The sequence below is a fragment of the Callorhinchus milii genome, unplaced genomic scaffold (assembly GCF_018977255.1).
Source record: "Callorhinchus milii isolate IMCB2004 unplaced genomic scaffold, IMCB_Cmil_1.0 Scaffold3, whole genome shotgun sequence".
NCBI classification, from domain to species: Eukaryota; Metazoa; Chordata; class Chondrichthyes; order Chimaeriformes; family Callorhinchidae; genus Callorhinchus; species Callorhinchus milii.
The window spans coordinates 76,692,287-76,707,248 of NW_024704744.1; the positions used below are offsets into that span (position 1 = coordinate 76,692,287).

Here is a 14,962-nt window from a genome sequence, read left to right on the forward strand (position 1 = left end):
CAATAATATCTGCCCCTTAGGGTATTGATTGGAGCACTCGCCTTGGAAGCTAGGGGACCCAGGTTCGATTCCCGGGCAGGGCAAAACCTTAGGCAAGTTTCTTTACTCCACATGCCTCTGTTAACCTAGTGGTAAGTATGAACTCTGTTGTTAGTCGATTAGCTTTCCAGGGGTAATAATCCCTTCAAATAAATAATTTGGTCACTCAATCCATGACTTGTTTGTGAACTGCTGTGCGCAATCGGCAGCTGCCTTTCACCTACAAAAAATACTCAATCCACTTTACAGTATATTCTGTGAAGAGCTTTGAGACATCTCAACGACATGATAAGGCGCTATAATCAAATGCAAGGATGATTATTACAAGGATTATTAAGATTTATTGTAACCTGTTTTACAAATGCATTTTTATATCTAAAATCTACCGTGGAAACGATTCATATAGAAATTGATCTTTGTGCATTATTGGTATCCTGATCTTTCCCTTTATTTTGAAAAGTGCTTCACATTCATTTCTGTTGCTGACACTTCATGTCACAGACCGTGTCTGACGCCTGCTGTGTATCTGCTCCTGTCCCAGGTGATTGTAGGTTTGTTGAAATTCTGGCCAAAGACGCACAGTCCCAAGGAGGTGATGTTCCTGAATGAACTGGAAGAAATTCTCGATGTCATTGAGCCCTCGGAGTTTGTTAAAGTCATGGAGCCGCTCTTCCGTCAACTCGCCAAATGCGTCTCCAGCCCGCACTTTCAGGTAAGCCTCGACTTCCGGGAGGTGCTCTCGGGAGTGTGGGTCTTTCTGTCCATGGGCAAGACACCCATTTATCATCCTCCCCCCTCACCCCGTTCACTTGGGTCTGCTGGATACAGAGGAAATGATTGAGCTCCTGGTAATAGCTAAGCCCTCTGTTGGTTGGGATCGGTACTGCTGTACTTCCGATCTAAGGAGTGTGATCTGCCCTCAAAAGAGGAAGAGGAGATACTGAATGCAAAGCTGACTTGAACACTTGGTCACTAGGCTCAGGCTGGGCTTGCCCTGCTGGAGAGGCCATCCCGTCACCTGACTTGCTCGGGTGGTCGTATAGAAAGGTATCAGGTCCACATTGTCTTCAGACAATTTGGGGCTTTGAAGAGTTTGGGGCTTGTCTGCGGGGACAACCCTCCTTTCCTAGTGGAATGTATTCGTTCTAATTCGGGTAATGGGGGTAAGCAGGCCTAACCTCGCTCAACAATAATAAAAAAAATGTAGAGCTCAGTGGGGATGGAGCTTTATTCTATATCTAACGTAGCTGGTCTGGGAGTGCTGGGTGGGACAATATAATTCAGTATAACTTGCCTTCCCCACAAGCTCTTGACAAACTACTGCTGTGTTGCAGGTGGCAGAGAGAGCTCTGTATTACTGGAACAATGAATACATTATGAGTTTAATCAGTGACAATGCTGCCAAGATCCTACCTATAATGTTCCCTGCCCTGTACAAAAACTCCAAGAGTCACTGGAACAAGTGAGTGTAACTTCACTTGTACGCGCTCTTCGGTGTGTGTGTGGGGGTGTGTGTGGGGGTGAGCTAACATTTGCAGGTTCTGACTGCTTCAACCCCTGTGTGTCAGGCAGAGATGAACTTTCTCCAGAAGAACAGGATAACCTGTCACTGAAGTTAGGTTGCGAGCTGCTTGCCTGTAAGGGACTGGGGGTGGGAATTTGAGGGTGGGGAACGACATTGGTTCTGGGTGGGGGGGGCGCAGAGTACCAGGGTAGTTGCCTGAGGCAATATGGGCTTTGGGGATTGGGGGAAGAGACGAGGGTTAGCGTTCAGGGCAGTCATGACTGATTCAGTGCTCTCGCTCCGCAGGACTATACACGGGCTGATTTACAACGCTCTCAAACTCTTCATGGAGATGAATCAGAAACTCTTCGACGATTGCACTCAACAGTACAAGGCAGAGAAACAGAAGTGAGCAATTATAGGGGCACCCTCAATGTGGGGGAGCTTCCCAGGTCTCAGCTTGGCTGTACGGGGGTTGTGGGTATGGCGGTTGGGCCCACTTTGAGGTGTCTGTCTTAGAACAAGTCATCTAATGACTCTTTCCTGTGGAGTCATGTTGTGCAGTGGTTAGCTCACTCGACTCCAAGCGAGAGGATCCGGGTTCAATTCACGGGCAAGGCGAACCCTTAGACAAACTTCCTTACTCCACACGCCTCTGTTTACCAGCAGTAAATAAGAACCTGGTTGTGAGTCGATTGACGGATCACTATAATGATCTCTCAAATAAATAAATACAAATTTGGTCACCCAATCCACGATTGTTTGTTTGTGGGATAATGCTGTGTGCAATTGGCTGCCGCGTTACACCCACAAAATACAATCAATCCACTTTACAATATGCTCTGTGAAGAGCTTTGAGACATCTCAACGATGAGTTAAGGCACTATAATCAAATGCAAGGATGATTATTATTATTTCCAACACAGGGAGAAGTTTAAGATCAAGGAGCGGGAGGAGATCTGGCTGAAGATCGAGGATTTAGCGCGGAAAAATCCTCGGGTTTTGAACCGTCCCCCAGCATCGCCAAACCACTCGGTAAGTCCCCCTTCCCTCGGGGAGACCACTGCGCTCGGTTAGTTGAGATGGGGGAGTGGGGGGAGAAGATCATTGGTAACAACTGCTGCAATGTACAGACATGAGTTTTTCCAGGTCTTCCTCACTTAATAATGTGCTGCCACTTTTTGAAGGTGGATCAGGTCTAGGGAATGGGCTGCCCCAAGCAATACAACAGTGAATCCCCTATCCCTCTGCCTTTTCCCATCCTTCCTCCTGTTCAGGTCACGTCAGAAGACCTTCCTCTTCACATCATTTCCCCACCCTCCCGCTCCCCCCAGGCTTGGAGTCAGGCCACGCCACTATTACGGTGTAAATTGTTAGCTGACCTATTGAAACTGGTTCTGTCTGAGGGGTATATGGAGGGGAGACTTACAAGAGCTTCACTCGAGCAGAGAGCCAAACGGAGTGAGGTGGGAACAGTAAGACTTCAGTGAAGAACTTTGGTGAGAGTGGGAATTCGGTGCAGAAGGGGAATGAGTTGCTTTTTTATATATATATATATATGTGTATAAATNAAAATATATTTTTAAAAACAAACTTCTGGACATATGGCAGAATAGCTGAGACCTGTTGCATGCACATCATGTGCCATGTGGGAACTCCAGGACTCTTCACTTGTGCTGGACAATCACATGTCCAGAAAGTGCCTCCGGCTGCTCAAGCTCAGGGTTTCTGAGTAGGAGAAACTGTTTCTACTGTTAGGTGGGTTGGTAACCAGGGAATATAGATTCAAGATAATTAGCATGAGGAGAATTTTTTTTTACAGAGTTGTTATAGTCTGGAATGCACTGCCTGAAAGGATGGTGGAAACTGATTCAATAACTTTGAAAAGGGAATTGGATGGGTTCTTGAAAAGGAAAATTTGCAATGATATGGTGAAAGAGTGGGACTAATTGGGTAGCTCTTCCAAAGAGCCGGCAGAGGCACAATGGGCCGGATGGCTTCCATTTGTGTTGTAATATTCTATGATTCAATAAGACGCTATCCTGCGTGAGGAGTGCTGTATAAAGGCAAGTTGTGGAGTCATGTAGCTCAGTGGTTAGAGCACTCGCTTTGCAAGTGAGAGACCTGAGTTCAATTCCAGGCCGAGCGAAACCTTGGGCAAGTTTCCTTACTCCACACGCCTAATAATAATCCCTCCAAAAACAATAATTAAATTGGTCATTTTCAATCTACGACTGTTTGTGGGACATTGCTGTGCGCAATTGGCTGCCGCGTTCGCCCACAGATGTACAGTCAATTCACTTTGCAGTGTGTTCTGTGAAGCGCTTTGGGACGTCCTCCCGACGTGAAAAGCGCTATATCAAATGCAAGGATTATTATTATTATTATTTGTTATTGAATCAATGCAGCGTGGGACAGACTGGAGAGTAAGGCGAGGGGGTTAGAGGTGGTGGACTGTCCACATTGACCAGTATGAAGGTGAGGTGGGCAGGGGCTGAGCAGTTGGAGAGGCTCTGTTCCATTTCCTATGTTTATATAAATGGAGACTTGGAATCATTTCTGACCCTCCCCTTCCATTTTGACCAATTTCAGTACAACGCCCATGGTGACCACACGGCTGTCAGCCCAGTCTTTTCCATGGAGACCGAGACCCCCACCTCCGAGGACATTCAGCTGCTCAAGAAAGCGGTAGAGACCGAGGCAGTTCAGGTAGGCTTGACTGAGGCGTGTTGTTGCCCCTCTGTCGTTACCTCTCTCCGTGGATACCCCCCCACTGTGCCAATGTTGACCACGTGTAGTGGTTAAAGCACTCGCCTTGCAAGCGAGAGTACCTGGGTTCGATTCCAGGGCAGGGCAAAACCTTAGGCAAGTTTCCTTACACTACATACCGCTGTTTACTTAGCAGTAAGTGGGAATCCGGCTGTTAGCTGATTGGTGGCTCCCTTTTTGCGGGTAATAATCTCTCAAAAAATAAATTGGTCACTCAATCCACGACAGTTTGTGGGACACTGGGGTGCACAATTGACTGCTGCGTTTTGCCCACAAACTCTACTTTATAATATATGCTGTGAAGTGCTTTGAGATGTCTCAAAGACTGTTCTATTGTGTGGAATAGGCTCCCTTGGGAGATGGTGGAAGTGGGAGATGGTGGAAGTAGAAAATGTGGATTCATTCCAGAACAAATTAGATAGATTTCTGTTAAGAAATAATATCTCGGAATACAGCATGTGACTGCCGGAACGGTGGAAGGCAAATTGGATGGACCTTAGTCTCCTTTCGTCTTGCAAGTCTTATGTTATGTGCAATGACATGATAAGGTGCTATATCAAATCCAAGGATTATTATGTTATGACCATGCAACTCTGTTGCAGGTGAAGAAGGAGATGAAGAAGGAGAAGACACTTATGCGCAGGAAGTCGGAGCTGCCCCAGGACGTGTACACGATCCGGGCCCTGGAGGCGCACAAGAGGTCGGAGGAGTATCTCAGCTCAAACCAGGAAGCACTCTGACGGGTAGCGGGGCCCCTCCCCCATCCCCCTCACCCAGGATCCTAGCGAGGCACTCTGTCCGTATAAAGCATAGAATGAACTGTTGATCAGTGTTTATGTAAAGCTGCGTCTGTCTTTTGTAACCTGCTTTTTAATTTTTACCTCGTCGCTGTTCTTTCCCTCCCTTGATCTTTCTCTTCTCCCTCTTCACACTTCCCCCTCTCCCCCCAAGTCTGTCTGTCCTGTCAGGTGATGGAGAGTGCGCGAGGCCAGTATTGGTTGACTGGCCAGAGTGGATGGAGCTGTCGGATACCATTGTGAAGACATATGGCTGTCTGTGTTGGCACCATTTGAACCTTGAGGTACCGGGAACATCACTTTCCCACTCGGTGTGACAGGTTGTGTAGCCAGCAGTGACAGAACAACAACCTGGTCGCTCTGTGTCTCCACGTATCTGTAGAGTAACACAATGGGTGTTTCTCCCCCACCGTGCACACACGTGCTCTCGCTCTCTCTGTGGCTTGGGTGTGCATAAATGATTCTTCTCAGACTAGTAACTTTTAGGGGTGGGAGGGACCTGGGGCAGAGAAAGGGACCAGGATGGGGCAAAGCCAGGGTTGTGATTGAGAGGAAGGATAGAGCACGGTTCTGTGAGGTTCAGTCGATGCAATGCTGTAGGGTGACTGTCACATGGGGTTGTAATTAGAAAGGAAAGTAGTTGCTCCTGAGGCGGAGTTAGTTTGGAGTATTGTGTGACTGACGATTGCGAAGCTACTGCTCACCCTTTTTCTCCATCCACAAAACACTCAGCAACGTTTGTACCTCATATTTGTTGGACTTCTTAATCATTCCAGACTGGGTGGTGATCGATTGAGGGATGGGATCTGTGTGTGCCAGTGATTAAACAGGAGATTCCAACATTGTAGATTGAGTGTGCTGGATTCTCCCTATCCTCTGTCGTTTTCTGTGTTATTTGCTCCCGCTGTTGGTGTGATGGCAAAACCAGTGATTCACAGAATGTATTGGTGCAAGTTAAACTCACTTCTAATGCAGGTGGGTGCCATGTGGATTTAAGACTGATATATGGACCATACAGCCCCCTGCCCCACTCCAAAAACAATGGCTAACTTTGAGGCTATTGGGATGTGCCGTTATTGCTTCCTGCTGAACACACAGGAATTGATGGTGGAAATTAGCCTCTTTTTAGAGCTGGTTGACTGGCAGCTGCTCTTCTATTGCTCCTTATAACAGGGTTTGACTATCCGTCCTTCAATTGTGAACATTGAACCAATAACGAGAAACCAGCCTGTGATCTGCCAGGATTAGTAATAACAATTACCGGCATTGCGTAAGTCTTTCCAGATGATATATGCCCATGGATCCAATTGGAGTTTCTGGACTTGTTTATGAATAGTTGTGAATAGACAAGTGTGCAACTTCTTCACGTAGTTTCTGTTAGCTCTCCAGTGCAGCAAATTTCTGCCGAGATACAATGATACTCTCATTAATCTGGCAAATGCTTCTGTGGTCTCCTTTTGATAGTTCATTGACAACAATTTGTTCTCCCTAGAGTGGGGTGGGAATGGGAGTCTGGGACTGCTGGCATGCCTGTGGTGTGAATGAATGTGTCTGGTCCAGTGTTTGAACCCTCAAGTGTTGCTGCAGGAGCGCCGGAGGATAAACCCTCCCCCCCCCCCAGGCTGATGCCAGAATGCAGAGCGTTTGGTTGTTGCGCTTCACGGCTCCATTGTTACCTCGTGCCACAAATCCTGCATTAATATCTTGCACAGAAATAGCACTTTCCAAGGAGTAGACTGAAGGCTTCTGCAGGCCTGAGACTATTTATTCCTCACTAGGTGATGCTAAATAGTTTGGGTTGGGAGAAAAGATTTGTTGGGTCTATGACCTGATTTTTAGAGGGGGGTGGCAAGGGTTAGAGGGTAAGATTCATCTGGAAGGTGATGGTAAGGGCAGTCTTTATCTGTGAAATTAAATGCTGTTGTCTATCACAAGGAGGAGCTCCATTTCCATAACTCCTTAAGGTCTTGGCAGAGAGCACTCATTGAATGCCTCACAAACCTGTCTTTGTTTAACCTCACTGAAATGGGACAGCAGCTCTCTCTGCTAATATTGTCTGTCTGTAAATGCATTTGTGTAATTATTGTTTGAGCCCAGTTCTGATCAAGTGCATTTTACAAAGGTGGGAGTAGATTCTCACAGCAAAACACTAGATGAATTTGTCTAAAATCATGTTCCACTTGTACGAGGGAAGAGTTCAGCAGCATCTGTCTCAGTGCTTGTCCACCAGACTGGCCTTCCAGCCTGTGGTGTTAATGTTTGCCAGGAAGTGCAAGCCTGCTGTTGTCTCCTGCTGGTTCACCATGTAATAGCCACCGGCAGGAAGCACCTTGCTTTTTTGTGGGGCGAGGTGGGGGGAGGTTAGCACTTGACATAAAACATTCATGGAGAGGGAGGGGTGGGATTAGATTGAGTGTCAGAAGTGATGGGGGTGGAGTGGGGGGCAGTTTCTCAGCTCTACAGGAACAGGGGAGGACTAATCAAAGACAACTTTCTGACTATTAAGCTGCTTAGTTAATATTGTACATATGCTGTACTTTATTTTAGGTAGAGCATCACATAGTATCAAATGTCATATTTTGTACAGATGTTCATGTATGTACAGAACAAAAATAAACTGGGTCTCCTTGAAGAAAAGCCATTGGTTCTTATTATGAAGCCTGTGTTGTTAGGTTTGAGCAGTTCTGGGCCATTTTCCAGAGGATACTACCATCAGCAATTCAAAGCACTAGCTGATTCCCTCCCATTTATTAAGGTGAGGAGTAGCACTTTGCTCCACCACCCACTGCTGCTATAGTGGGTTTAGCTGGTGTAGACTCCCAGCAGTTACCCCAGCACACACTCTGGGGTCCCCAACCTGCACCTAATACTTTTTGGAATTAGGTAAGCAGGATGTGCCCCTTTAGGGAGAGTGTGTGCATTCCAACAATCTATCTGGGATTTCCATGTGTAGATGGGATGCATGGAATTCTATTTGGTTTGGATACTCTTTAAGTGTGGTGATGGGTTTCCACATGTGTCAGACACCCAGCTGACCAAAAAAACAGCTATAGCTGAGCTCAGCAAAGACCAGGATCAAGCCGCAGTGTGGCTTAGTTTCCTTTAAAATGCATGCATTTTCGAGAAGATAGAGAGCAGCTCATTATTACAAAATCCTTTGGACAGTGTGGAGTTTCAAAAAATCAAGGAATGAGAAACCTACATCAAGATTACATTTGTATAGCGCCTTTCACGTCGGGAGGACGTCCCAGGGCGCTGCCAAGGCTACATCAAAAGTGATATTTCATTATTATGAAGTAAAATATAATGCAACAGCCTAGTCTCAGTAAAGTGATGATGTGGTCGCATTCCTGACTTTATTCAAGGACCTGCTGTCCCACTGCCCTGTGGAACATATACATAGCCCAATGTAACAGAGCAGCACTGCTGAGAATGGGGAAAAAGGGTCATGGTGTTTCGTGTTTGGAAAGTGCAGATCTGTGACTAGACCTGTAACTGGTACAAAATTAGGTTTGAAAATCATTAGAGTAACTAAATACAATCATTCCCAAAATCTGGAAATTAAAATTCAATTATAGAAAAATCATCATTCCCCACCAGTAGAGAATGTAACCAATTTTTTTTACAACCCTAACCCTCCAGTCCTCTGGCTTCTCAATGATTGTTTGACCTTAACTGGAAATAGTTAAATGCCACAGGACAAAGTCACTGCTCCTTAGATTGAGAACCTGGTAACAATGCAATTGGCACAAATTCACTGCAGTCACTTTTAGAGGCTGCAGCTTTTATCGGAGGAGGAGCAGACCAGGACACAAGACTTACTGGGGGGGACAATAAACAATCAGCTTCCAGAAATGTATCTGGGTCCTGAAAGGTGGAACTGGTTCAATTGCGGAGTCCAGCCACATCGTCAGGAGTCAATCAAGGGCTACAGACACCCTAGTTCTGATCTGCCCCCACTCCCTGCCTTGTCTGGATCGTGCGTTGAACAACATTCTGCCATTGCTCTTCTGAGATCTCCCTGGCCCAGGTTGGGATCCCCAGGCTCGGCAACTGGATAGCAGCCATGGTCCTCTTCACCAGCTCCACATGATCTGCGAACAACAGCAACCTTATGTTAAGACAGACAACCCCTCCTGCGTAAAGTGAAACATTGCAAAATCAGCTTCCATTGGAGAAATGGAAGATCTATACACCAGAAAGAATATTTTTTGAAGAGTTTTGAAGGCAAAGTCTCAAAGAACATGCTGGCTGAAGACTCAACCACCAATGACAGGGAGTGGGAAGCAAACAATACAATACAAAATTACATTTGTATAGCACCATTTCACGTTGGTAAGATGTACTGAGGCACTGGACAGTCAGGGATTTGGACCCAAGCTGGGGATCAGGGAGGGTGGAGGGCAGGGAGGGTAGGAGGATGGCCGAAGAAGGGAGTTTTGAGTCATGCCTTGAAGGAGGCAAGGGAGGGTGCGAGGCGAAGAATGTGGAATTGAGTTCCATAGGATGGGGGCAGAAAGGCTGAAGACCCAACGCTGATGGTGGGGCGGATTGGTTGAGGGACGTGGAGCAGGCCACAGTCTGCTGAGCAGAAGGAGCAGACAGGTTGATATGGATCAGTGTTGAAAAGTGAAGGATATGGGGTAGAATACAAGAAACAAGATTACGCAGCTAGGAATGGCCAAAACATATGAAGATCAGCCCAAAAGAATAAAAACTGAATCCACCTGAAATTAAACACAAAATCACTGGCAGATGAGAGGTAGTCAAGCCATAGACATGGCTCGTGGTACTTCTGATCAGAGGCCACTTTGTTTCTAATTGGAACACAGAACTGGTCAATGGCATTTAGGAGACCATAATAGCTCATCTCAGTGACCCTGGAGAAGAGCCTGGAAGAGGTTGGAAAGTAGCCTCAGGTGGCAAGCCAGGACTGTCCTGCACCTGGAGATGCATTTCATCTTGACATGAAAGGCGCTATATAAATTTATATCTTTATGGTATTTGTAAAGCAGTCTGAAGTGGTTCCACTGCTACCTCTCGCTTACCCGGGTCCATTGGTATCGACTGTCGACTGTTTTGAGCTGCAACTTCCTCCTCATCATCATCGTCGTCACTGTCCACTGGCGCCTGAGGCAAGTAAAGTCCCAACTCCTACAGGAGAAAGAAACAGTTCAGTCACCACAAAGTAGTCAGCCATTGCCACAGCATCAGAAAACTTGTCACTAATTCCTTCCCGAAGGCATTTGACAATTTTTTTCCCCCCTTTTACCAAGGACACTTCCACAGACACCCGCAGTATCTCGTCCAAAGTGCACATTTACCAGTCTCGATTTTGGACTCTTTTCAAACTGAAAAACTGGCTGCAGAATTATCAGCCAGGACACAAGAAAATAAAGGTTCCTTCTCTTTTCCAATAGGATCGTAAGATCTTTAACGTCCACCTGAGCAGGCAGATTGAGACCCGGCTTTAACGTCTCATGGAAGGATGACACTTCTGACAATGGAGCGTTCCCTAACATTGGAGTTAGGATATACATAATAATAATGAGACATTCTCTGTCTAAACATAGATTGCTGTTGTTAGCAGATCATGTGGATTAATATAGTCAAATATCCAACATAGTTCCTCTGTTTGATTGATTCTGGCTTCCTGTTTATCCCTCGTGCCCTCCGGTCCACCATTGGTGACCGTGCTTTCAACCACTACGCCCCAAAACTCTGGAACACTCTCAATACTTTGCCCCTTCCTTCCACATTTGGAAGGCCTGAAGACCTTCCTCTCCCCCGACTTGGTGTCGTGCTCCACCTCTATCAAGTGCTCGGGGACGTCCTCCCAACGTGGAAGGTGCTATACAAATGTAATTTGTTATTTTGCGTCTCATGGAAGGACAGCACCTCTGACAAAAGTCCTGTTACCCCCTATTACAAAACAGTGATAGGAAGCAAGTTGTCAGGGATGCATTTTGCCTCATTATTCCATCATGTTACAAAAGTTGTTAAACCGAACATGGCCACGGATCATTATCTGCCATGAAAATGAAGGTGCTCACACACACTGATCAGTTAGACGTCTAAATACAGCTAAACACTTGCACTGAATACAATCAAGTAGTATTAAATACGATTATCATCATTCTTCCACATGTTTATAATAATATTCCTTACATTTGACACAGCGCTTTATCGTGTCTTGGAGACATCACAAAGCGCTTCACAGAATACACTGTAAAGTGAATCGACTATGTTTTGCGGGGAAAACACAGCAACCGATTGCGCACAGCGGTGTCCCACAAACAGTCGAGGATTAGGTGCACAATTTTTTTTAGCCCCAGAGAAGCAATCCGCCAATCGACTTTCAACCGGGTTCCTACTTACTGCTGGTAAACAGAAGCGTGTTTGAGTTGTTGGTCAGTGTGTGTGTGTGGGGGGGCTCTGTGGGCTGTGTGTGTGTGTGTGTGGGGGGGGGGGCTCTGTGGGCAGTCTGTATGTGTGTGTGTGTGGGGGGGGGCTCTGTGGGCAGTCTGTGTGTGTGTGTGTGGGGGGCTCTGTGGGCAGTCTGTGTGTGGGGGTGGGGGCTCTGTGGGCAGTCTGTGTGTGTGTGTGTGTGGGGGCTCTGTGGGCAGTCTGTGTGTGTGTGTGTGGGGGCTCTGTGGGCAGTCTGGGTGTGTGTGGGGGGGGGGCTCTGTGGGCAGTCTGTGTGTGTGTGGGGGGGGGGGCGTCTGTGGGGTTGTGTGGGGGGGGGGGGGCTCTGTGGGCAGTCTGTGGTGTGGGGGGGGGCTCTGTGGGCAGTCTGTGTGTGTGGTGGGGGGGCTCTGTGGGCAGTCTGTGGTGTGTGTGTGGGGGGGGCTCTGTGGGCAGTCTGTGTGTGTGGGGGGGGGGCTCTGTGGGCAGTCTGTGGTGGGGGGGGTGTGGTGTGTGGGGGGGGGCTCTGTGGGCAGTCTGTGTGTGTGTGTGGGGGGGGCTCTGTGGGCAGTCTGTGTGTGTGTGGGGGCTCTGTGGGCAGTCTGTGTGTGTGGTGGGGGGGCTCTGTGGGCAGTCTGTGTGTGTGTGTGGGGGGGCTCTGTGGGCAGTCTGTGTGTGTGGGGGGGGGCTCTGTGGGCAGTCTGTGTGTGTGTGTGGGGGGGCTCTGTGGGCAGTCTGTGTGTGTGTGTGTGGGGGGGCTCTGTGGGCAGTCTGTGTGTGTGTGGGGGGGGCCGGGCAGTTGTGGGTGGGGGGGGCTCTGTGGGCAGTCTGTGTGTGTTGGGGGGGGGGGCTCTGTGGCAGTCTGTGTGTGTGGGGGGCTCTGTGGGCAGTCTGTTGTGTGTGTTGGTGTGGGGGGGGCTCTGTGGGCAGTCTGTGTGTGTGTGTGGGGGGGGGGCTCTGTGGGCAGTCTGTGTGTGTGTGGGGGGGCTCTGGGGGGGGGGGGCTCTGTGGGCAGTCTGTGTGTGTGTGGGGGGGGGGGGGGTCTGTGTGTGGGGGGGGGGGCTCTGTGGGCAGTCTGTGTGTGTGGGGGGGGGCTCTGTGGGCAGTCTGTGTGTGGGGGGGGGCTCTGTGGGTCTGTGTGTGGGGGGGGGGTCTGTGGGCAGTCCTGTGTGTGGGGGGGGGGGCTCTGTGGGCAGTCTGTGTGTGGGTGTGGTGGGGGGGGGGGCTCTGTGGGCCCAGACCCACTGCCCCAGACCCCTACCCACTGCCCCAGACCCCTACCCAGTGCTCCAAACCCCTACCCATTGCCCCAGACCACTACCCACTGCCCCAGACACCTACCCATTGCTCCAGACCCCAACCTACTGCCCCAGACCCCTACCCATTGCTCCAGACCCCTATCCATTGCCCCAGACCCTTACCCACTGCCCCAGACCCCTACCCATTGCCCCAGACCCTCACCCATGCCCCAGACCCTACCCATCCCCAGACCCCTACCCACTGCCCCAGACCCCTACCCATTGCCCCAGATCCCCTACCCACTGCCCCAGACCCCTACCCACTGCCCCAGACGCCTACCCATTGCTCCAGACCCCAACCTACTGCCCCAGACCCCTACCCATTGCTCCAGACCCCTACCCATTGCCCCAGATCCCCTACCCACTGCCCCAGACCCCTACCCATTGCCCCAGATCCCCACCCACTGCCCCAGACCCCTACCCACTGCCCCAGACCCCTACCCACTGCCCCAGACCCACTGCCCCAGACCCCTACCCACTGCCCCAGACCCTCCCACCGCCCCAGACCCCTACCCACTGCCCCAGACCCCTACCCAGTGCTCCAAACCCCTACCCATTGCCCCAGACCACTACCACTGCCCCAGACACCTACCCATTGCTCCAGACCCCAACCTACTGCCCCAGACCCCTACCCATTGCTCCAGACCCCTATCCATTGCCCCAGACCCCTACCCACTGCCCCAGACCCCTACCCCTTGCCCCAAACCCCTACCCACTGCCCCAGACCCCTACCCATTGCCCCAGACCCCTACCCACTGCCCCAAACCCGTACCCACTGCCCCAGACCCCTACCCATTGCCCCAGATCCCTACCCACTGCCCCAGACCCTACCCACTGCCCCAGACCCCTACCCACTGCCCCAGACCCCTACCCACTGCCCCAGACCCATTGCCCCAGACCACTACCCACTGCCCCAGACCCCTACCCACTGCCCCAGACCCCTACCCTCTGCCCCAGACCCCTACCCACTGCCCCAGACCCATTGCCCCAGACCCCTACACACTGCCCCAGACCCTACCCACTGCCCCAGACCCCTACCCAGTGCTCCAAACCCCTACCCATTGCCCCAGACCACTTCCCACTGCCCCAGACCTCTACCCATTGCCCAGACCCCTACCCACTGCCCCAGACACCTACCCATTGCTCCAGACCCCAACCTACTTCCCCAGACCCCTACCCATTGCTCCAGACCCCTACCCACTGCCCCAGACCCCTACCCACGGCCCTACCCACTGCCCCAGACCCCTACCCATTGCCCAGACCCCTACCCATTGCTCCAGACCCCTACCCATTGCCCCAGACTCCTACCCACGGCCCTACTCACTGCCCCAGACCCCTACCCACTGCCCCAGACCCCTACCCACTGCCCCAGACCCCTACCCACCGCCCCAGACCCCAACCCACTGCCCCAGACCTCTACCCATCGCCCGAGACCCCTACCCACTGCCCCAGACACCTACCCACTGCCCCAGACCCCTACCCACTGCTCCAAACCCCTAACCATTGCCCCAGACCCAAACACACTGCCCCAGACCCCAACCCACTGCCCCAGACCCCTACCCACTGCCCCAGACCCCTACCCACTGCCCCAGACCCCTACCCATGCCCCAACCCCCTACCCACTGCCCCAGACCCCTACCCACTGCCCCAGACCCCTACCCAGTGCTCCAAACCCCTACCCACTGCCCCAGACCTCTACCCATTGCCCCAGACCCTACCCACTGCCCCAGACACCTACCCATTGCTCCAGACCCCAACCTACTGCCCCAGACCCCTACCATTGCCCCAGACCCCTACCCATTGCCCCAGACCCTTACCCACTGCCCCAGACCCCTACCCATTGCCCCAGAGCCCTACCCATCGCCCCAGACCCCTACCCACCGCCCCAGACCCCTACCCACCGCCCCAGACGCCTACCCATTGCTCCAGACCCCTACCCATTGCCCCAGACTCCTACCCACGGCCCTACTCACTGCCCCAGACCCCTACCACTGCCCCAGACCCCTACCCACTGCCCCAGACCCTACCCACCGCCCCAGACCCCTACCCACCGCCCCAGACCCCAACCCACTGCCCCAGACCTCCACCCATCGCCCCAGACCCCTACCCACTGCCCCCTACCCACTGCCCCAGACCCCTACCCACTGATC

At 50.9% G+C, this 14,962-nt stretch overlaps 2 protein-coding genes across 2 annotated transcripts in view; one reads left to right on the forward strand and one right to left on the reverse strand.

Annotated features, from left to right (window-relative positions):
• Window positions 1–7,746, forward strand: part of ppp2r5d (protein phosphatase 2, regulatory subunit B', delta) — a 34,498-nt gene extending 26,752 nt beyond the window's left edge. Inside the window, exons 11-16 of the mRNA XM_007898232.2 lie at window positions 581–751; window positions 1,374–1,501; window positions 1,850–1,951; window positions 2,470–2,578; window positions 4,136–4,252; window positions 4,915–7,746. Of these exons, the coding sequence (XP_007896423.1) occupies window positions 581–751; window positions 1,374–1,501; window positions 1,850–1,951; window positions 2,470–2,578; window positions 4,136–4,252; window positions 4,915–5,052 (765 nt within the window). The 3' untranslated portion in view covers window positions 5,053–7,746. The remainder of the gene's footprint in view (window positions 1–580; window positions 752–1,373; window positions 1,502–1,849; window positions 1,952–2,469; window positions 2,579–4,135; window positions 4,253–4,914) is intronic.
• On the reverse strand, window positions 7,617–10,263 carry mea1 (male-enhanced antigen 1; the record flags this gene model as incomplete). The annotated part of the gene is given in 2 exon segments (XM_042332914.1): window positions 7,617–9,203; window positions 10,158–10,263. Coding segments are annotated over 2 exon segments (261 nt in total), but the record flags the coding sequence as incomplete, so codon positions are not given.
• Window positions 10,264–14,962: the final 4,699 nt, after the last annotated feature.